Source organism: Condylostylus longicornis, unplaced genomic scaffold, assembly GCF_029603195.1.
Source record: "Condylostylus longicornis isolate FDR11 unplaced genomic scaffold, ASM2960319v2 ptg000163l, whole genome shotgun sequence".
Lineage (NCBI taxonomy): Eukaryota > Metazoa > Arthropoda > Insecta > Diptera > Dolichopodidae > Condylostylus > Condylostylus longicornis.
The window spans coordinates 2,011,168-2,033,743 of NW_026578131.1; the positions used below are offsets into that span (position 1 = coordinate 2,011,168).

A 22,576-nucleotide genomic window follows, 5' to 3' on the forward strand; every position below is an offset into this window, starting at 1 on the left:
AACAGTATCGGTTAGGCTGGTATGCATTTGGATATTTATATTTATATATTTATGGCTTTGAAAATGTTTATTTGTTTTTGTAAAAATATTTTCTCTGTCGTTATTATTTATAAAATCATAAAATAATGCATGAAAAATATTTTCCCAATTTCTTAACAAATTTAGCAAAGTCCTTATTTAGGAATAAAGAAATAAAACTGAATATTCAAAAAAATGCTTGAAAACCTAAAAAAAAAACAAAAGTAAATAGAAAAAAAAATTTCTTCATGATTTCATTTTTATATTCGAATTTAGGTTGAATCGTACGAACGTCGTTCGCGACGTGATATGTCACCACAAGGCCGCAAACGAGTGGCTGGCATGGTAGCACGTGACTATAGAACAGTATCCGGAATAGCACCAAGTTATCATAATCAGGTAATAGCAAAAAATAATTAAACAAAAACAAAAATTGTAATATGTATAGAAAACAATGGTGAAGATATAGGGTTTAATATAAATGTATTTTATGTTTCTTATTTATGAGTTTGAAAGAGGTAAAATGTCAGAGTAAAAGTCAATGTCCAAATTAAGTTCAAACAAAACTATAGTTAATATTATAAAACAAAAGTTTATGAAAATAAATTGTTGATCGTTAAGAGAAGATCATCAATGCATTCATATAAAATTTCTTTGTAATATAGATTTTTGACAAAATCCATAACACCTCCCAACTAGAGCGTTACGTAAAATGTGAACAAGCACCAGTTTATATTTACGTTTTTAACACGGATAAGTTCTAGATCAATTACTGTCAGTAAACGTTTTAATGTTTTTTAAGAAATGACATCAAAATTTTTAAATTACATAAATATCAAATGTCATATGACGTCTGAAAATATTTTTTCAACAAAAATTTTTTCATATGCGAAGAACGTAAGGTATAAAAGCTGATTTTCTGTCTTATTATTGCTTTCTTATGTGGGATACAAGTATGTAATATTTCAATTATAAAGAAGATCAGATAAAAATTTATTGATTTTAAGCAATTTGTGATATTTTTCTAAAACGATAGATTTTTTTGACCATGAAATATTTTTTATAGATTTGTGGGGCATAATGTGTAACACCGCATTTTTTAATTTATCGTCTTTATTTTCTATTTTAGTTGAGTAAACTTCTATTTTTTATTAAGTTAATTTAGTTGGATATATATTAATAGTATGTTTAGTTGGATATACTTATCACTGTAACTAGATTAGAGATACATTCAAGAATTAGAAGTATATAACACTGTTATTTCAAATAACTTCCCATTTCAATAACATCAGTTAATCTTAGAATTATCTATAGAAATTGAGACGATAAATAGAATGACACATTAAATTTATCTGTCAGCATACAGAAAAAAGGTGAAAGAAAGAATAAACACGTTCGTACGTTGAATCAATAAAATTAATTAATCAACCATTTTTCATAAATTAATCACAAAAAAAAAACATTAAATATGCATACATATCTTTTGATTATTATAACTAAAGTTTAAATTTTTTTAAACTTTAAAATTTTAAAGTTCGTTTTATTTCCTTACGGAAATATTTTGTTGCTAAATTTTAATTTTCTTCTTTTTTTATTTTAAAGATCTAAATGTTTCTCTATAATTAAAAACTAGCGAAATAAAAATAAATATTCTAAAATAAAATTAGTTTGCTTGAGTTTTTATAAAATTTATTCACACCAATTCATTGTTAAACAACATTTTTAACTTCAGAAACCAAACAAATTAATTTATTAAGTTTCAGTGCACCTTATTTTATACCTCACTGTTGCTCTTCTTACATCTTTTTAAAAATTCATATATTTTCTTTTAAAAATGTAGTAGAGTTTTTGGATTTTTATTATAATTTTAATTTATATTTTTAGTGTAAAAATTTGTAATACATTTTTTTTAATAATTTTTTTAATTAAAAAAAACGCTTTTCACTATTAATTTACATTATAAAAAAAACTATTCTATACATAAATGCTATAAAGAATATAAAATTTAATTTTATAATATATATATATATATATATATATATATATATATATATATATATATTTATATATATACGTATATATATGTATATATATATGTGTACATGTATATATATATAGCAGCAGCAATCCATTTCTTCTTCCGTTTATCAACCACGACGTAATGGTGGTGGTAGTATCGGTTTAGGTCAAAGGAGTCATTCGGCTGCACCAAGCGATACTTACCATCATCATCGTAGTAATAGTCCACGTCGTGGTTCACTATCACCACCAGACGATCGATATATTGATTATCCAGTTCTTCCAATTCAATCACAGCATTCAACATCATCTGGTAACACATCATCTGCAACCGCTAATATATCATCAGCTTATAATACTTCACGTTTTCAATCGCGTTCAGCAACTGCCACACCAACTGGTTCGCCAAAAAAGAGACAACTGCCACAGGTAAGATTGTATACTTTCCTTTTTTGTTTGTTGGAGTGTATGTAATAATTTATTCGCAAATTATTTACATCTGTGTCATATATAAATATATATATATATATTTTTCCTTTTTTCGGGGAATGAATTTACCAAAATAGCTAAACAAGTCGGCCTGGGTGAAGAGGGAAAATGGATTATTTTGCAAAATAATATATAGAGTAATGAATAAATATTGTTTTATTGTACTTGAAAATTTTGATCTTTTATTAAAGTTATTACCTGCTTTTTCCATTTAAAAAAAAAAAAATTTGTTCAGATCGGAATAGTTTGTAAATCGGCTGATCGATCGCAATACATATTTTAGTCTGTTCCAACTGGTACTTGTTAATACTTTAAAAGCTTTTTCAGTATCTGTACATTATTTGTAACGTTAATAAACATAGTAAATGCTTCAAAAGAAAAACAACTAAATATTTTGGTGCAGGATGTATAAATATGTTGGATGCATTGGGTAATAATATGCAAAATATATACATAATACAAAGTTTTTGAAGTTGTGTTGAATTGAATATCAAATTTGCATTATACACAAACACATATGTACATACATATAATAAGTTTATTAGCGACTTCTGATTTGAAAATTTACACTTCTGATTTATATACTTCAATTTCACATGCTTCAAATCAACATATATATACATGTGTGTAGTTTGAAAATTGCCCGATTGCGTATAAAAAAAATTTACTTTCAGAAGGTTATCCTTTTTAAAAAGTTTTTCTTTTAACAGCTCGTTTACAGGGAAATAAGTTCATTACTTGTTTTATATTGAACAAAGGTCGCATAAATTCGGTCGCATGTAAAAGTTCAAAGCGCGTGAACCTAAAATCAAATTTTTTAAAAATCTAAATGTGTATAAAATATAAAAAAAATTAGTTAATTATTATTTTCTTAAACTGATTATGTTCATCTGCTGGAATTTAAGATTAAGGTTTATAAACTTGTTCCATCCAAAAATAAGCTTATGTATAAATTTTTTATTTAAATCTGTTCAATAGAAACTGAAGCCGAGTTGCTGAATTTGATTTGCTTGATTTCATCTCTATAGTGTGTTCAATTACAATTACGTTCCGAAGCGCAGCAAATGTTTTCTGTATATATTTTTTAGTTTTATCAATTGTTAAGTTGTTATTTCATAATAACGTTACTCACGATGCCGTCTTTTTAGTGTATTTTACTTATTTTGTTCAAAGAAACATGAGTTTCCGAATTTCAGAATTTCATATAAGAGTATGTCTAAGGCTTTCCTACCTTATTATTTTAATTAACATACTTTATCGCTTTACATTTTTCCCCAAAGTTTATTTGTTACAATACTTAAATAGATTTTGAACGAAAAAGCAAATTATCGGAAATCTATTATATTTTTGTAAATTAATTTCTAATATTTTGTCAATTAAACATTCAAAATTTAAAAAAAATAACCGGTAAAGATCACTGTACAATATACTTCTTCAGTATATAAAATTTTCATACAATCTACATGTAATTTTTATTCAAAGTGTAAATGTTTTTTCTAATTTATAAGTTTTATGTATAATATATATTTAGCATTTGAAATACCTTCATACGAGATATAAGTGCATGTATATACATATATATATATAAATAGCAGAAAGTTTTACAAAACTTTATAGATTAATCAACCAAAGCTACTATATTTAAGGCTTCCAAATCTATTGTATTATAAAAGTTTAGCAAAGAAAAAAAACACAATTTATGCAAAACAACAAAAAATCATTATATAACATACATTCTTGATCGAAATTCTATCAGAGTTTAAAAAAAAAGTAAATTAAAACATTTCAAAGGAAACAAAAAAATTTAATTAAATTTGTTTAGAGCTAAAATAATTTGGTAGTATATAAAATGTAGAAATACAGTTCATATATATTTTAGAATTAAAATTGCATCTTATTTTGCCTGTTACTTTTTAGTTACAAAGTATATATTAAAAAATTAAAAAAAAAAATTAAAATTTTTGTAACATTAATGATTTCCTTAATATTTTCTTTTGCATTGAAATTTTTTTCTTAAATGTAGGATTAAAATATTTTTTTTAAATTTTTATATTTTGCATTTTTAACTTTAATATATAAATAAAGTACATAATATATATTGGATATAAATGCAAAAATAAAATAAATTTTAGCATTAAAAAAATTAAAAAAATGAAAATAAGGAGACGATTTGAAATAATCAAAATGCTTGTGATCAATAGAAATGAGCTTTTGCAGATACTAAAAATGAACAAAATAACAGATTGCCTCTTTGCAATCTGCAAAAATGCCTCTTTGACTATTTAATGTCAAAATTATATGAAGTATTTTTAGGTTGGTGTTTAAAGTTTCTACTTGTTTGTATTTCAAATCAACTAAAGATTGTAACATAACGAAAATTGTAAAAATGTAACAGGTAAAAATATTCCATGAAATTGTAGAATGCATAATATGTGAACTGAGCAAATCGCTATTATAAAATATTGTTTATATACATACATATATATATATTTTTCCTTAAATAAATTTTAAATGCGTGCGATTATCATTATTATAAACTTTTGTTTTGTGTATCTATATGTAAAAACAAAACAATTATATTTTTCTATAGTTTCTAATATTTTTATGATGTAAATTTTTATAATTAAGTTTCACAAAATTCTCAAATTCATGAAATTTTTAGTTGATATTAGTTTTTTCAAAACATGGAAATATTAAAAATTTGATTTTGTTTTTTGCTTTCTAAACTATAAATATGATTATATTATTATCATTTTTTTTTATTGTTTTTTTTTTTTTTTAAATTTTCGGATTACTTATAAGCCGTACATAATTATTTGCAACAAAAATACATAAATGATTTGGAAAATGAATTGACAATTTTTCATTCTTTTTAATAATATTTTTTAGGTTCCTCAATCATCGCGCAGTGCTATGATACGTGATCGTCTGGGTCAAGAATTTGAGGAAAGAATACCAGGTAGTAGATTCGGACGACATCGAACTCGTCAAGTACATCATCAAGCGACATATCGCAGCACTGGTATGGGCGGTTGGGAACGTCATTATACCGGTTTATCTGATAGTGATTTACATTCAATGGATTCAAGGTTTCGCCCTAGGCATTCACTATCACCAGATAAAGATTTTATGGGTGATTTTGGTGATTCTGATATGGAATCTGTAGTTAGTGTAACCTCAAGTGCTTTTTCCACTCAATCTGAACGACCACGAGGATCAAGGGGATTGAGGTAAATATTTTAAAATTAATCAAATGTTAATATTTATATATTTATTTTTTTTAAACTATAAGTATATGTATATCATATATATACACGTTTTATTATTATATATACATATAAGTTTTATATTAATTGTTACACGTTACATTATATATTACAAACGATTCGAAAAAAAAAGTTTTAAATAAAAAGTAAAACCAAAAGTATAGCTTTGTTTTATATACTGAAAACTGTTATAATTAGTTATGTAAATATAATTAATTACATAATAAATAATAAAGTATATATTATCATATGCCAATATATACTGTTAATTTATATTATATATTTTAGGATTTTGAAGTATTTTATAGTTTATTGAATAGAATGTTATGTTTTATACAAATTTTCTTTGAAGCATATTACAAGTGACAATAACTTATAAAGTCTATTTTTTGAAATATTTTATTATATAAATATTTAACGTAGTTACATATATATATTTTATTGGTTAAAGTAATAAAATTTATAGATATTTAATTTATAGATTCGGTGCAAAAAAAAAAAATGAGAAAAAAAAATGATAACATATTCGAAAATTGCTTTTTTTATTTTGGAACTAATACGATAATTTTTTATTTTACACTTTTATTAAATAAAAATATTTTATGTTTAATATTATGTTAAACAGCATTTAATAGATGACGTTACACATATATATTAATATTTACATAAAACTTATAGAGCATTTTTAAAAATTTTATCAGAGTTAAAAAACATATTTTTATGTAATATTTTTAATTAATTAATTGCACCCAATCAATTACTACTAATTCTTTTTATCAGTTATTAATAATTAAAAAAAAAATAAGTGAATTTTTTATAAAATCAAATAAATGAAAACAAAACAATTTTTCTTTAAACAAAAAAAAAAACAAAACTATAAAATCAAAAATAAAATCTCCAACTACAGAAGTCTGCCACGTTATTGGCGCTATAGTTATGAGCGCTATCCAATGTCAGCAACGTCAGCTGCTGCAGCTGCTACTACTACTACTACTATAAATGCACCAATACAACCACAACATCTACTACCATCATCTACGAATTCTTTTGCAGAGCACGTTAACTTATTACAACAACAAACATCACAACAACCACTACCACCACAACCAACACAATTAACAATGCCAACACAATCACAAACACTTAATACACAACCAATTGATATACAAATACCAACACAACCTGAAACAATAACGTCGCTGCAAGATACAATTACAGATGCAACTCCAACTCATTTTAATTCATCTAGTTATCATTCAATTAATAATAATATTCCACATTCTAATTCGTTACCACCACCAATACCACCACCACAATTTTTACCACCCAATTCATCTCATCATTATATTAATTTTCCACAATATTTTCAACATTTTCCACAATTTATCGCTAAAACAGCTGATTTTAGTAGACAATTACCAGAAAAAATGTTTCATAGAAGTAGTTCTTTGGGAGGTTATCATCCATTATTAACTAGACCATGTATAGATTCAATAAAACGCATCACCACTCCTGTTGTAAATTTTTTTCGCCCATCCGATCCTTTTTTGTATGATAACATGACCAATATTAGCGACCCTTGTCAATGTAGTAAATGCCCTCAATGTCCTCCACAATGTTTTAATCAATGTCCTCATTGCCCACCCAGTAGTACTCCATTTTTCACAACTCACACAAGTCCACATCCAGGTGAAATAATCGTCTCAAGTCAAATGCCACCATCATTATCAGCTCAGTTACAAGATCCACAGTTTTTAACGAATCCTTCTTTAGTTACGGAACCATTATCCTTACCATTTTGTTGTATTAATGCTGCCCAACAACAACAGCAACAACAACAAATGGATATAGAACAATTCGAAAATACATTTCCATTTCCTCTACATATTCGCCGTCCGTCATTGTCGGTTTTTCAACCGTCATCAGAACCATCACTGCCAACTATGTTTGATCCAATGTTAAGTGTTAGCGATTGTATCAGTCCTCCTAATTTTACATATGATCCTCTAATGGTGGATAATGTCAATAACACAGCTCAAGTTTCAGGTGAAGGTTTAGAAAAAACAGTTACTTCACAGATGTATTCAAATCAGGGAGCTCCAGAGATTCCTTTGAAAGGTAGTAGTATATATGATCCATTAGATTATCGAGAAAGAAGAAGAACACCGGTAGTTCGTTTGGGAAGTGCAAATGCCTTAACTCCAGATGCCTTAATAACAAGTGTTCCTATTTCGGGTGCAACAGTACCATTACCACCACAACCGCAAAAAAGAAATCCACCACACCGACTTCTGCCTCAGCCACCTATTCAATCGATTCTCAAAAAGCCTCGTCCTCATATACGTCGACAGTACTTTTCTGAGGGTTCGTCACACTCTTTAGATTACGATGATTTAATGTATAGAGATTTCTATGAACCTAGAAGACGTGGGCGTTCTGTTCATTACGCGGACGAATATTACAATCGACCATTAAGTGAATCTTCTCGCCGTTATAATTCAGAAACAAATATTCGACAAACCCATATGGGTGCCTACATAGATGATTATCATCCATTGAGCCATTCACATTCCTTAGTTACGGATGATCGCATTGTAAATATTGTATATGACTCAGATGTAGGTTGGAAACGGAAATCGGTGCAAGCTTTTTTTTCAAGAAGCCCTAAGCGACGTTCGAGTCTTAATAGAATGTTGAATCATTATTCGGATAGAAACCAATTATCATTAGATTTGACAAGAACAACATCTGGTAACCAGAACAATAATAATAATAGACTTCCATCGCCACAAAAACGTACAAAATATAGTGCCAATACTGAGACTGATTCTGATAATATTAACAGAAATAGTAGAAGACGTCAAGACTTAGAGGGGCATAACAAAGCTCAAAATATGTCTAATATCGTGGACATTTTAAGTGAAAAAACTGCCGATAATATAGACGCACACGTTACGCTTAGCTATACAAATAGACATAACAGAAGAAGACGCGGTTCCACAGTTCCTCGAACACAACATGAAGACGATGAAGGATGGTATTCTGATGAACATTCGCAGCCTCCTAATTTCGATGATCTGTTTGATAAATCGGAAAGTCAAAGAAGGCAAAGAGGACCTCCACCTTCACCACCTGTATTAGGTCAAGATCAAACAAAACCGATTTTAGATAGATCAACGAAATCAGAAGATATGAATCGCTCACCAAAACGTAGCTCTTTGAGCGCTCGTAGTCAGTCAGAAAATCCGTCATCGTCTTCATCATCACCACACCAAAAACGTCGTACACGCTTAGAACAATTACAACAAGAAGAAACAAATAATAGTAGTAGTCACCCAGATCGCTCTAGTTTAGTTAGTATCAATGATCAGCCTCAAATTTTTGAATATGATAAAACATCATATGATGACAATAACCTAGATTATAAAAAAAATGAGACTGGTCAAAATGATAAAACAAAATCCCAAAATATAAATGTATCTAATATAAAAAAGAATACAACAAATCCTAATAGTAGTAGTGGCAATAGTCCGGTAGGCAGTAATGCTAATAATGCTTCTTCTTCATCTTTTACAAATAAAAATTCATCATCATCACATGGTGTTGCTCTGCAATCCACTACACCAAAACGTGGTTCATTAAAACAAAACAAACAATCAACAAATGAATCATCAACAAAAACGGAAACATCAACCACTACAACAACTACAACAACTACTACAACAACTACTACAACTACTACAACAACTACAACAACTAAACCAACAACTTCATCTACTGATAATGTTGATGTTATTGACGATTTATTTAACGATGACGATTTGTTTCCTCTGGATGACTTTATTAGTGATTACGGTGAAGACCGTAATGTACGTAAAGTACCATCTAATGATAGCGGTAGTGGACGTGGTGATACAAAATCCAGTGCTACCAGCCAAAAAGATTCGGCTGGAGGACGTGGAGGTAGTCAAGCTGGTAGCGGTGGAGGCAGTGGCAGCAGTGATCGTGATAAGGCCGATCGTGGTGCTGAAAGTGGAAGCGATCGTGGCGATGAAGGTACGTTCAGTCGAAGTATATCGAATGCGGATGGAACGCCCGAAGATAAAATTGGTAAGTGTAGACAAAGTGATAACAAAAACAAATATTCTTTTCGCTTCGAAATTCGTTTTAATTGTTTTTTTTTCGTTTTAAGTGTTTCTGATATAATAAGTAGTGTTGCGTTCTGAGTTCTGTTTTTTTTTTTCTTCGATTTATTCGTAGATGGTTGTCTTTCAGATTCTGCAGTAGGTAAGAGTAAGACTCCGGGGGAGCAACGGTCTCCTAAGAGTGATGCTGGTAGCAGAGCAGGTGACCGTTTTGGTTCTGGAATGGGAAAGAAAAGTAATTCAACGTCGCAACTCTCAGCAACAGGTAAGTGAAAGAGTTATTTTTGATATTGTTTACATTTGCTGTGATGGTTTGAACATTTAAACGAATGTACTTATAATATTACATGATTATGAATTTAAGTGGGAAAATTTTTTGTATTAAAAATTTTGGTTTTAAACGTTTTGAATTTGACTGTCCTAAAACAATTTCCGATAAGGGATAAAATGTTTTTGCTAAAAATAGCATTTGAATTCATGTAATATTATAAAACGAAACTTAGATTCTAATAGGGAGTCACTTAAAATTTAATAATTCAATTTTAAAAATTGCCTTTAAAACCGTATAACTTTGGAAAATTATAAAAAATTTTAATATCTAAAATAAAAATGCATAACTATACTATAAAGGTCGTAAAAGAAGAATGGGTTTTGGTAAAAGGGGTAAAAGCTCATTTACGGTGCACAGAAGTGAAGAAGTTCTTCCTGGTGATTTAACACGTGGTGGCCTTTCAAGAGGTTCTTCAGCATCGGATGATGGTGAAGGATTGACCGATGGGGACAGGTTCGATTTTAAAATTCAAATATACGAATATGAGTTTAGCGTTATTTTTTATGAAATAATTTAGTTGTCATAAAATGTATTTGCATACATCCTTAATAATATTAAGTATGTAAGAAAGGCATATGTGTAAACATATAATATGAAATATATATATATATATATGTATATGTGTGTTCATAGTTTATGATATACATATATGTCGACATTGAAACTTAAAAGAAAACTTATTTTAAAGTTGCTTTGCTTTGTTGATCATTAAAACATTTTTTTTATATTACCATATTTTGGAGCAAATTTCATTTTAATATTCTTTAGTTACATATGTTAATAAACATTTATTAACAATGCTAATTTTTTTATTTTAAATTAAAGTTTTTGTTAAAGTTAAATTTTTATTTATGTTTGTAGTTTCATAAACGATAAATATTTTGATAGTTGATTAAAATTTTATTTATTGATTATAATTTCTTTGTTTTCGTTTTGTTTTTAGTATTCGAATAAATATTAAATTACTTAATTTTTATGAAGTCTGAATTATTGAGATGAAAATTATTAATTTTTCTCTAATGTATATAAAAAAATTGCATGCATGTTTCATAAATTAAAACATAAATATCATATGCATTATGAAATAATTTATAGAAAATTAAATAAATTTTTTAATTAAAAATTATGCAAGCTGAATGAAATTAAAAAGCTCACGTTTTTGACTTTTAATAGATCAGAAATTAAAAGCAGGAACCTAACCAATAATGGCAAATGCAAAATACTTTGGCTTACCCTCAACAAAGTAATTTGATATTTTTTGACATAGTTTATGTTTAAAAGCAAAATATTGAAAAGAGCGTCATCGCAAGTTATAATTTTTAAATTTAATAGAAATATAAATTTTTACATTTCACATTTTTATATTTCCATGTTCGTATAAATTAATCTTAAGTAACATAATTTTAATCGCACAAACTCAAAAAAGGTTTTCTAGGGTAATAATGGATAAGAGGATTTCACAAGTCCAGTTTTTTGGCGGAAATGCGTTTTTCAATTTCAGTAAAGCGCAAATAAAGTAATGTTAGAGGTCGATCAGTCAGTGCGTTGGTCTGTCTGTGCAGATTAGTATCTCAAGTGCGGTTGAACCGATATTCACCAAAATTTATATCTGAGTTTACCTTTAAGGATGAGAAGGTTTGATCAACTTTTGAAATATGTAAGATCTCTGGAACTTGATGATTGCTAAAGGGCAATTTTAGATTTTTGACTATTTTTAAGAAAATAATCAGCAATTTTTGATTCCTGAAAATTTCCTGAAATGTTGTATATATACCCCTGCCTGACAATACAACAAGTCACCTAACTTTATTAGAAGATCGAATGTTAGCAAGGAAACTTTTACTCTAGGCCAAATTTACATTTTTGGTGAAACAGATAATAATAAACCGATTAACTTCAAATTACGTATTTGAAATTAACCGTCCAATAGAATCAGCCTGCGTTCCTTAGAAATCGGCCTAAGCCCCTAGCCTTTACATTCGCTAAGTCCGTAATCTACTGAAAAACCAGAGGACCCAAGTAACTTCGGCATAGAACTTGCCCGCACTGCACACTAGCATAGCAAATGGGTCACCATCTCCTCTTTCTCTTGGTGACAGCCTTGGTTTGTGGGGTGACGTCTCTCCTGTCGGAGATATATCAGATCCCTTGTGAGACGCAATTTTCTTGTCGCGCTACTGGTTGACACATCCAAGATTATTGCGCTACTCTGCTGCGTTCAGTAGCATAGCTCATGTTTTCTTTTGCAGATAGAATTCCGAGAATTCCATGTTCCGCAGTATATCAACTGCAAGAGAATCTGGTAAGTATCGGTGGAGTGCGGTACCCCACAAGTATATAATGTAATTCTTTGAACTTTGGTTATCAATTCGATGCAAGGCAGCAGGAAGCGCCGTACACCGTAGACACTAGAACACCGTACATCAGAATCGGTTTCACTTCCGTGGTGTATAGCCGCGTTTCGTTTTAGATTCATATCTTTTTAAAGGCTTTCTTGCGTGAAAAAATCACAATAATTGCTTTATTTACTCTTTCCGAACCTTGAATCAAGAATTAGGCCCATTACCCCAACCTCTCTGCTAAAGGACAGGCGGATTCCGTTGAGTTTCGTCTGAGTTATGCTTAGAGTCTTATACCACCTGTTGAAAATAATTAGTTCCGTCTTTTGAGGGTTGATAGTTAGCCAACAGAAACGAGGAAGGTAAAAGAGCTCTGCATCAACCCCCTTAGGGTGTAGTGGTGCTTTCCATATACGGTAACCAAATCGACGTAGGTGGCCTCCTTATAACTTTTCCAGAGTAAGTTCCAGAGAGGAGGTGAAATATACTCCATAAAAAGGCTTAAAACTTCGGATGACCTAAAGAATTCCTCTTTCGGAAATCACATCCTCCCAACAAGATTGTCGTATCGGACTGATCCGAATAACTTGGCACGACTAAATCACTTTTCAAGCCAAGAAACCTCCGCAGTCGCACCAAATTTTGTGCAAAACTCCTTCACGGAATACCTCTGCAGCCTTCTCAGTTGCCTTTTGTACTTTGATCCTTAGGTCCATCATTGTAGCTTTCATATTGCTCTCACTCGAATTAGCGACCATGCAGAAGTTACGGTCAAAGTGTCCAGTCGTTTCCGGGCGGGAAGGCTTCCTGAGTTCAAGAGATCGCTTAGTAAGGCCAAGTAATTTTTTTGCAGTTTCTGGAAGTCAGAGGAGCACTCTGGTGCAGTACCAGTTTGAATTCTATATACTATAGTCAGAAAAGAAATGGTCTTCCGACATCTTCCATTTCGTGACAAGATTAGCAAGAGTTTTCGAGGCTATATGTTTTACCTCTTGCCGATTTTTAGTAATAAAAGTGGGCTTTAAGCCTCTGTTATACATTGTAAGGTAAGTCTTCTCTTCTTCTTCTTTTGCTGCATATCTACTGCTAGATGTTAGTGTGTATTAACGAATGCTGGCAATGACTGTAGAATATTGTTCACGCCTAGATGCGGACTAATTCACGCCTGTGTGGACTAATTGACCAATAGACGTTATCTTAGTCCAATTCGTGATATTTCGTGACCACGACATTTTTTTCCGTCACACACCGCTTTTTCCTTCTATTCTACCCTGAACAATTAATTGCAAAAGTTCGTATTTGCGTCCTCTAATAATATGACCAAAATAAGCACCTGTCCAGGGAATTTTTAGCATTCGCCTGAAAAGCTACATGTCAAATGCTTCAATTTTGTTCATAGTCGCAACTTTTAGAGTCCATGATTCAACACCATATAAGAGAATAAACCATATATAGCACTTAATAAAACGAAATCTTAGATTGATGTTGATATCTCGATTGGTAAGTACTTTTTTGTATTTAACAAAAGCGTCTCTCGCCATCTCTATGCGGTATTTTATTTCCTTATCAGAGTCCCAACTTTCGTATAACCATGATCCGAGGTATTTGAAACTTGTATTTGACACGTTTCCGATGAATGTTAACGGATGTTGTTAATAAATGTTCCATTTACTTTTATTCCTTTATTCTCTTCGCTTATTACTTTTTGAAAATTTTTTTCGGAATCTGAAGTACTCCTCTGCAGATTTCAATATCTACCGTAACTATATCTCCAGATTTTGCTGTTGCAGTTTGGTGCCAAAATAAATTTTTAATGCATTGTATATCTTTACCATCTATATCCATGCTTTCTAGAATCTCTTTAAGTTTGTTGTGTTGGACTCTGTTGAAAGCTTTCTCATAATCAATAAACCCTAAGTACATATCTTTTTGTACGTCTTTGCAATTTTCTAGAGCCAGCTTAAATCTAAATTGCGTTCTACCCAACGCTTCTTCGTATACAAAAGCGAAATTCGAAATAATCGATTATGAGTAAGGTAAGTACTCAAAATAAAATGTAGAAGTGACTCACCTCTCATACCTGAGTCCAATCTTCATTGTTTCACGTGAGGTGAATTGAGGCATTGGCATTGAATAACCAGGCTGATTCAGAGAGGTTGAGCCTTCTCTATAAACTATATAGGTATATACAGAGCATGTATATTGACTATACCGCAATGAGATGATATCACAAGCTTCGAGACTGAATGCAGTCAAATCTCTATTGCTGTGAAAAGGTAATGGAAAAGCACTTAAGTTACTCTTAATTAACCGTCGTCGCCGTAAAACAGCTTGTATCCTGCCGTCCTCAGATCGCTTATCCAGATATTCAGATTCGCTTTTTACCTTTTCTGCCTTTTCATCCAGATCCAGGCTCAGCAAGGTCTTCTCTAGATCTAGATGCATTATATCGGCATCTGTCAGTTCCTTTCGGTTCAGAATTGCCGCTACTGACGAAAGAGGGGACTGACCAGGCTACTGCTTCAATGTCGTTTTGGCGGCGCTGACGACCGATGGTTCCTTTCCGAATTTTCCCGTCAGTCTTCAATTTCATATTTAAAATCTGCATATTAAAATAATGAGCTAGTAAATTATTCGGGAATTTCAGCGTTCGGAAAAAGAACATTCACTAAGGTACATGTATTTGATTATGTCCCACGAAGTAATTGACGGGATTTCTTAAAATTCGTCAATTCTTATCGTTCTCAAAACAGAGCTTTTCGTTTTATGCAATGTTCATTACATAAAGATTTTGCTTAATAATATCTATGTAGATATTATTTTATCATTTTTTAGAATTACCAATAAATATTTCCTTTTTAATAAAAGCTTTTTTTTTACTTTAAACGCCAAGGTTCTGCACCATATTTAATATAAATTAGTTTTTTATAACTGCTATTAAAAGTCAAAAGTAATAAATTTTTAATAAATAATAACTTTTTCGATAAACGAAATTTTTGCTAGACGAAAATGTTGTAAAAGATTTACGACTTCGTGCGTGTCTTCAGAAAAAAACTAACGAAACACTGAAATATCGAATATTATACAGACAATATTGTGGATAGAAAAATTTTAATTTTCACTTAATAATAAATTAAATATTAAATTTTGTTTTTGATTAATGTTAATTTTGCAGCGGTACAATCTTTATTTTATATTAAAAATTTTTACGTTTTGGAGTTAAAAATTTTTTTCTGGTAGTTTTTTATTTTTTGTTTGTAATATCAGAGTTCAATACGATGCAAATCAAATATAACAGGGAGAAATAGATTCAAAATTGAGTTGACGCCAGAAATTAATTCAAGAAAACAAATTTTTGAGTAGGTGAATATTATTTTTACCGAGAGTATTTTATAATATAATGTTTTATAAAATATTTATTGAAATAACATAAGTTTGTTTTGATCTGATCAGTTTTGTATTATTTGATATTTTGTGTTCATGATTACAGGTTTTGTTACAGATTTTTTTATATTTTTTTCAGTTCGAAAATAATTGCGTTATGAATTTAATTTTTTTGTTTTCGTTGGAAATGCTTTTTAATTTCTTAATTTGGCTTATTATTGGTATATATTAATTTGGTTGCTGCTTTCTCCGAGAGGTAATACCAGAAAATACATGAAGTAATCACTTAACTTTTCTTTTGTATTTGAAAACGTCATTTCATTTAAAAAATTTTAAAAGTGTGAGTGTAAAGTTATTGTGCACCAAATCGAAAATGAGCGACATTTTATTATCAATTTTGAAATCATTGTATATTTTACAAGTTGAAAAGAAGTAACATTATATGGAAAGAAGTATATGTTGAGTCAAATTGATGTTTTGTCAATTGCATTTTCAGTTATGCTGAAGCTGAAATATATGTATCAACCACGACAGAAAAGTATAACTGAAAAAATAAATAAAATATGTACGAAAAACTCAACTTAGGCTGTTGTTCTGTTAAATAAAATTAATATTTTATAGTTAGAGTTTAGATTCAAAATATTACCATAAAGTATTAGTTTATAAATGACAACATCTATAGCTCGATTACTTAAAAGTAAACATTTGGAAAATTTGACTCTGTAATTTTCTTTCTATTATTTACCTTTTTTATTGCAAAGTGGTATTTAAATGGAATGGGTGATTTCCGGTAGCATATTCATTGACTATTTTAATTTTGAATATGTTTGAATAATTTAAACCGCTTATCAAAAATTCTAATTAAGCGTGATTTAACAAAAAGATGGAAAATGACAAAAATAATTCGACCTTGAGGGAAATTTGTGAAAAATGAGTTTTCTTCTTATTAAAATAAATATTAACATTTAAAATAAAATCAATAATTGTCGTTTGTTATACAGAAGTAATAAATAATTAGTAAAAAAACATCTTTTCAATAATGTTAATTTCTTTTTTTTTTATTTTTTTCCATAAACTACACCACAACTTTTGCACTGATATTTTAATTTGATAAAATTTGAAACAAAATAATTGAAATTGTCACAAATAAATAACAAAATTGAATTTTAACCGGAAATTTTAATTGGGCTTCGAAAAATTTCAAAATTAAAACTTCTATGTGTTTGATTATATAAATGAATAAAAACTAAAAGACCAAGGGGTTTCTCAACATTATCATCAACAAAATCAGCAAAGAGGTAGTCGTGGTTCCGCTGGTAGTATTCAAAGATCATGTGAAGTTGCACCATATTTGTCCTCAATTGTACATCAACAAGGTACTGCTGGCACTTATCGCGCTGGTAGTTTACATTCCATATCTACAAGTTCCGATGGTTCATCGTAAGTTAGCATACTAGAAAGAAAATCTTCAAAACAAAATTTATTATATATATATATAAAAAAGCAGAAAATGAAAAAGTGAAATATCATCTTTGGATTTTTGAAAATCGATGTTCCGTTTTTTTTTAATAAATGTCCTTTCTAATTTCTTAATATAAAGTATTTATATAAAGATCGTATCTTTATTTATATGTCTATATATAAATGTATATAAACATTGAGAAAGAGCATAATATGTATGTATGTGTTTATATTAAAATAAAAATAAGTGAGTGTGTGTATATCTCTCTAAAATGAAATTTTATTTTCGCTATTCTTCATTTTTATTTTTGGCCTTCAGTGTGTCTTTCTCCCTTTGCCCTTGTTATTTAACGAAGAAGTAATTTTATTAAATTTTTTTCTTTAATTTTTTTTTTAATTCACTTTCAATGTAGTTTTTTTTTCAATTTTTGTTTTGTTTTACTTAAAACATTATTATGTTTAATTTCACGATTCAAATGAAATGTCTGTAAAAGGGTTTATAGAATATAACTCTTAGTTGGCAATATACATCTGCATCTTAAATTAATACTCGTAACTACATGCAATTTTTTTAAAAAAAGAAAAACTCGAGCACAATTGTTTTGTATGTCAAATTTTATCATTTTGTATACAATATTTGACGTAACAATAATTCATGCTTAAACTTTAAGATGAAAAAAGCAACGTGTTACATACATCGAAATTACAGATAGTCGAAAAAGAGTAATACTCGTATTTTTGTTCGAAACATAGTGTCAAAGCTAAGTTTTTTTGTTTATAACTTCTGTTCCGAAAAATTGAAGTTTCAAACAAATAGTTTTTAAAAGAGGATTTAAGATATGGCATATGTTTTCCAACTTATTACTGAATCACCCTGTATATACATATATTGTGATCATGCAGTTTATTATAAATCTACTATAACTTCAAAATAAAAATATGTAATCATTTTCCAAATACTTATCAAAAAAGGTAATTCCGAACAAGCTTCTGAATTTTCTTTTTTCGTTTTGATAACAAAATTCTTTAGAAGGTCCTATAGTGAAAATTATCGACAACTTACTTTAATTAGTATTTTTGTCATGGAAACGGCATTCATATTTTGGCACGATTTGTTACGTCAAAAATTCTGTTAAGTTGTTTATGAACAGCCAGTTCACATAGTTTGAAAGTTTGTAATATGCAAAGAAAAGCTATAATTGAAATAAAATTGTATAGAGTTTCCAAGCTCATAAAAACAACTTCTATGCTCTTATACTTTAGTTCTGTGAAAGATTCAATAATTTCGTTATTATGTGTAATATAATTTTTTCTTTTCTTTGGTTTATGTAACAATAACTGTCCTTGCTTCTATTATTTTGCTTCAGTTTTTTGTGTATTATTTCCCAGTCACTTTTTATTTAAATTAACACTTGAATGCTATATGAATACAAACTTTATGAATTGAAAATTTTTAGCTTGTTTAATAAAAAGTTTTTATGTGACGCATTGCCTTTTTACAGTACTATTGTTTGAAATAAAGCTGCTAAACATATGAGTATATACTTATACTCATATAAGTATATAAATCACTCATATAAGTACTTATAGTTAAATACTTATATCAGGCTTGGCCAAAATGAATTATGGAATTTTTGAAATTATTTAACAAAATCAAAATAAATAATTTTAATAAAAAATTTAATAAAATAAATAATAAAGAAGTAAATTTATTTTATTAAATACTATTAAAAATAAATTAATACACATACATACAAATGTATGTATAGCTGTAAATAGAGTTTATTATTTCATAATCAGCACTGTTACGATATTAAGACAGATTTTTAGTATTAATGTGAATAGGGTAAGTAAAAGTACCACTTTAAAGTTATTATTTTTTCTTATTTTCCTTGAAACAATAGTGGTAATAGGTTGATAATCAAAATGTTAAAAGGGTTTGAAAAATGCCCATTTTGTAATTGGATAATAAAATATGTTTAGTCTAGTTATTTTGGTTCAGACAATTCAGATAATTAAATTCTAAATCTTTTAACTTCTTTTTTTTTGTACTACCTTACATTTGCATACCTAATAAAAGTAATAAAAAAGAAACTATGAGAATGTTTGTTAAAAGGTTTTGTTATAGCGAAATTTATTCATATAGATTGTTCAATTGTTTTCAATTTTTTTTTATTCACAATTAAAAAAATCATGTATAATAATGGTCTTCAAATCGTGGAACTCTATCTCTCCCTGTATGTAAAGTGAAAATTTTAAAAATATATTATGATCGACTTCTTAAAAATTTTATTTTTAATTATCATGTATTTTCATGCATTAATTTAATTTTAATTTTTATTTATTATAGAATGTAATTTTTTTGTGTAATTTCTTCCTGTAGTTAACTATTAGAAGCTTATGTTATTTATTTACTATGTAGATGCTTCTTACAATCACAATACTGGATTTGGAAAATTTTTAATGTCGATAGCTCTCTTTTTTTTCGAAAAATAACCATTCAGAATATTTTATTTGCATAATACTTTTATCCAACATCATTGTAGATATATATATACATCATTGTAGATATGTGAATTTTCAAAAAATTGAATAGAAAAATTTGGTGTAACGATTAAAACAAAGGAGAAAAATATGATGAAATAGAAATTTTTACAGAAAAAACTTAACAACAAAATTTTATCCAATTTGCATATATCTCTCTATATTTATGTCTTTATCTTTATGAATGAATGTCATTTAATTTCATTTGCATACACATAAATACATGCATGCATATGTTTATTTTTCTATTCAATTTTTTCTTAGAAAAATTATTACATATAAATAAAATATTGACTAGACATTTCTGGTCAAAATTTAAAATTTCATAAGTCATAATTTAAAAATCATGGTGTATCAAAATAATTAGAATTTAATTCATGCACATATGTACATATTTTTAAATACTTTTATTTTTCGTTTTTTTTTATATAAACTATGATTATAAAACCAAAATCTATAATCAAAGTAGATGGTCACCATCTTTACGTATGAATGAAGGACAATTATCTGATTTTATTGATGGTCTTGGTCCAGGCCAATTGGTTGGTAGACAAGTTTTAGGTGCACCTTCATTAGGTGATATTCAATTGTCCATGTGCCATCAAAAAGGATTTTTAGAAGTTGAAGTAATAAGAGCTCGTGGACTACAAGTAAAAAAATTATAAATTTTTTAATTTATATTCTAAATATAAGTTAATATTTTTGCATACAATCTTTAGGCTAAACCTGGTTCTAAGATGCTTCCAGCACCATATGTTAAAGTTTATCTTGTTTCCGGTAAAAAATGCATAGATAAATCGAAAACAACGACTGCTAGAAGAACTTTAGATCCACTATACCAACAACAATTGGCCTTTAAAGAACCATTTGCAGGTTGTATACTACAAGTAAGTATTTGAATTTTTTTTTTATAAATTTGCAATTATGCGTAAAAACGTAATAATTAGTTGAAGCAGAAAGAAAATAATTTGGACTTTTTAAATTGTCAAGTTTGATGAATACGATTTATTATTGTTTCATGCTAGTCTTCATAATTTTCTCTTATAACACATAAATTTTTTTTTTAATTTATAATTTTTAGACACTATTTTAAATTGATTTATAAAATTTTAGGTCACCGTATGGGGGGATTATGGACGAATCGAAAAAAAAGTTTTTATGGGAGTTGCACAAATTATGTTAGATGATTTAAATTTATCAAATATTGTGATTGGATGGTACAAACTGTTTGGGACAACATCACTGGTCAGTGGTCCACCTAATATGGGTTTATCTAGGCGTTCTTCAATAGCATCATTAGATTCATTAAAATTATAATTATATAATTAAGAAAAAAAAAATATTCGATTTTCACAAAAAAAAATCAAAAAAAAATTTTTTTTTTAAATATTTTTTACAATTATTTGTTCAAATTGGTTGAGAAATCCATTTTTATTTTTGCAAATTCACGTAATAATTTTTCATTACTGATAAAAAATGTTTCCCATTATTACCTATTAGATTTTAGGTATCATTCCAATTCACGCAATTTTTAAATAATTAAAAAAAATATAATAAATTACAAAATTTAAATACAAAAAAATAATAAAAATTTCAAAACCCACTCAAATTTTTTTTACTAAAGCATCAATAGTTTATAGTGGTTTGAATTTTTAGATTATTTTTATCATTTTTGTCAAAGAGTTCGCTCGTTCTTTCATATAACTAATATTTTTTTTTCATTTTTAATTACATCGTAGTTATTTTACATAATATATATATATATATATATATATATATACTTGTATTTACATATAGATTTGTTATTTATAGAGCAATTCTTATTGTAATGAATTAGAAGCCTATACGAATATACTAAAGTATTATAGTTTCGAACTAGTTGTAAAACTATTAATTACGTTTATTTATTTGTCCCAATAAAAACATTTTTATATTTTTAAAAATTCACAGTGTATTGAGCGTATTATGATATTCAAAAGCACTATTATTTCCAATTTGCATATATCACTCTATATATGTCTCTATCTTTGGAAAATTAATAATTAGATCATTTCAAAATTGAAAATTAAAATTCTATTATGGTAACAAGGCTATCTTTAAGTTAAACAAATAAATTAATTTAATAATTTTTGTTAAAAGATTCACTATTTTTAATAATAAAATAAAAAAAAAGCTCTTCTCTGCATGAAAAATATTATTCGCTATTACTGACAAACCTAAACTTACACCTCCTTACATAGTAAATAATGAAATCCTTATTTTAATGATATTGTTCACGAAAATATGAAGTAAAAATGTTTTGCAGTAAAAAATAAACTTTTTTACTGCAGTTTTTGAAATTTTTCAAAAAATTGAAGTTGTCAAAACGTTTTATGGAAGAATAAAGCAATGCAAATCGGAAGTTTTATCGGCCTCAATATATCGTAAGCAGATGTAAGATCTAAAAAATTTTTCAAAATTAATTTTTTTGTTAATTTCTTCTAACTGATTCAAAAATATGTCAATGTACATATGTAAGCAGATTTTTTACTTACATGGCTACATTACGTTACCTATTGCCGTCATTTAAAGAATATAAAT

General features: G+C 28.1%; 1 protein-coding gene across 18 annotated transcripts in view; it reads left to right on the forward strand.

The window, feature by feature from the left end:
• Window positions 1–22,576, forward strand: part of LOC129616220 (uncharacterized) — a 90,373-nt gene that overhangs the window by 61,194 nt on the left and 6,603 nt on the right. For 5 of the 18 annotated variants that reach the window (XM_055531736.1, XM_055531738.1, XM_055531753.1 and 2 more), the window contains 9 exons: window positions 295–417; window positions 2,137–2,466; window positions 5,416–5,756; window positions 6,700–9,902; window positions 10,053–10,202; window positions 17,245–17,431; window positions 20,463–20,646; window positions 20,716–20,883; window positions 21,110–21,514. In XM_055531736.1, coding sequence (XP_055387711.1) covers window positions 295–417; window positions 2,137–2,466; window positions 5,416–5,756; window positions 6,700–9,902; window positions 10,053–10,202; window positions 17,245–17,431; window positions 20,463–20,646; window positions 20,716–20,883; window positions 21,110–21,313 — 4,890 coding nt within the window. In that variant the 3' untranslated portion in view covers window positions 21,314–21,514. Of the gene's footprint in view, window positions 1–294; window positions 418–2,136; window positions 2,467–5,415; window positions 5,757–6,699; window positions 9,903–10,052; window positions 10,203–10,567; window positions 10,722–17,244; window positions 17,432–20,462; window positions 20,647–20,715; window positions 20,884–21,109; window positions 21,515–22,576 lie in introns of those variants that run through there. The other 13 variants (XR_008697522.1, XM_055531742.1, XM_055531748.1 and 10 more) reach the window with 11 other exon arrangements.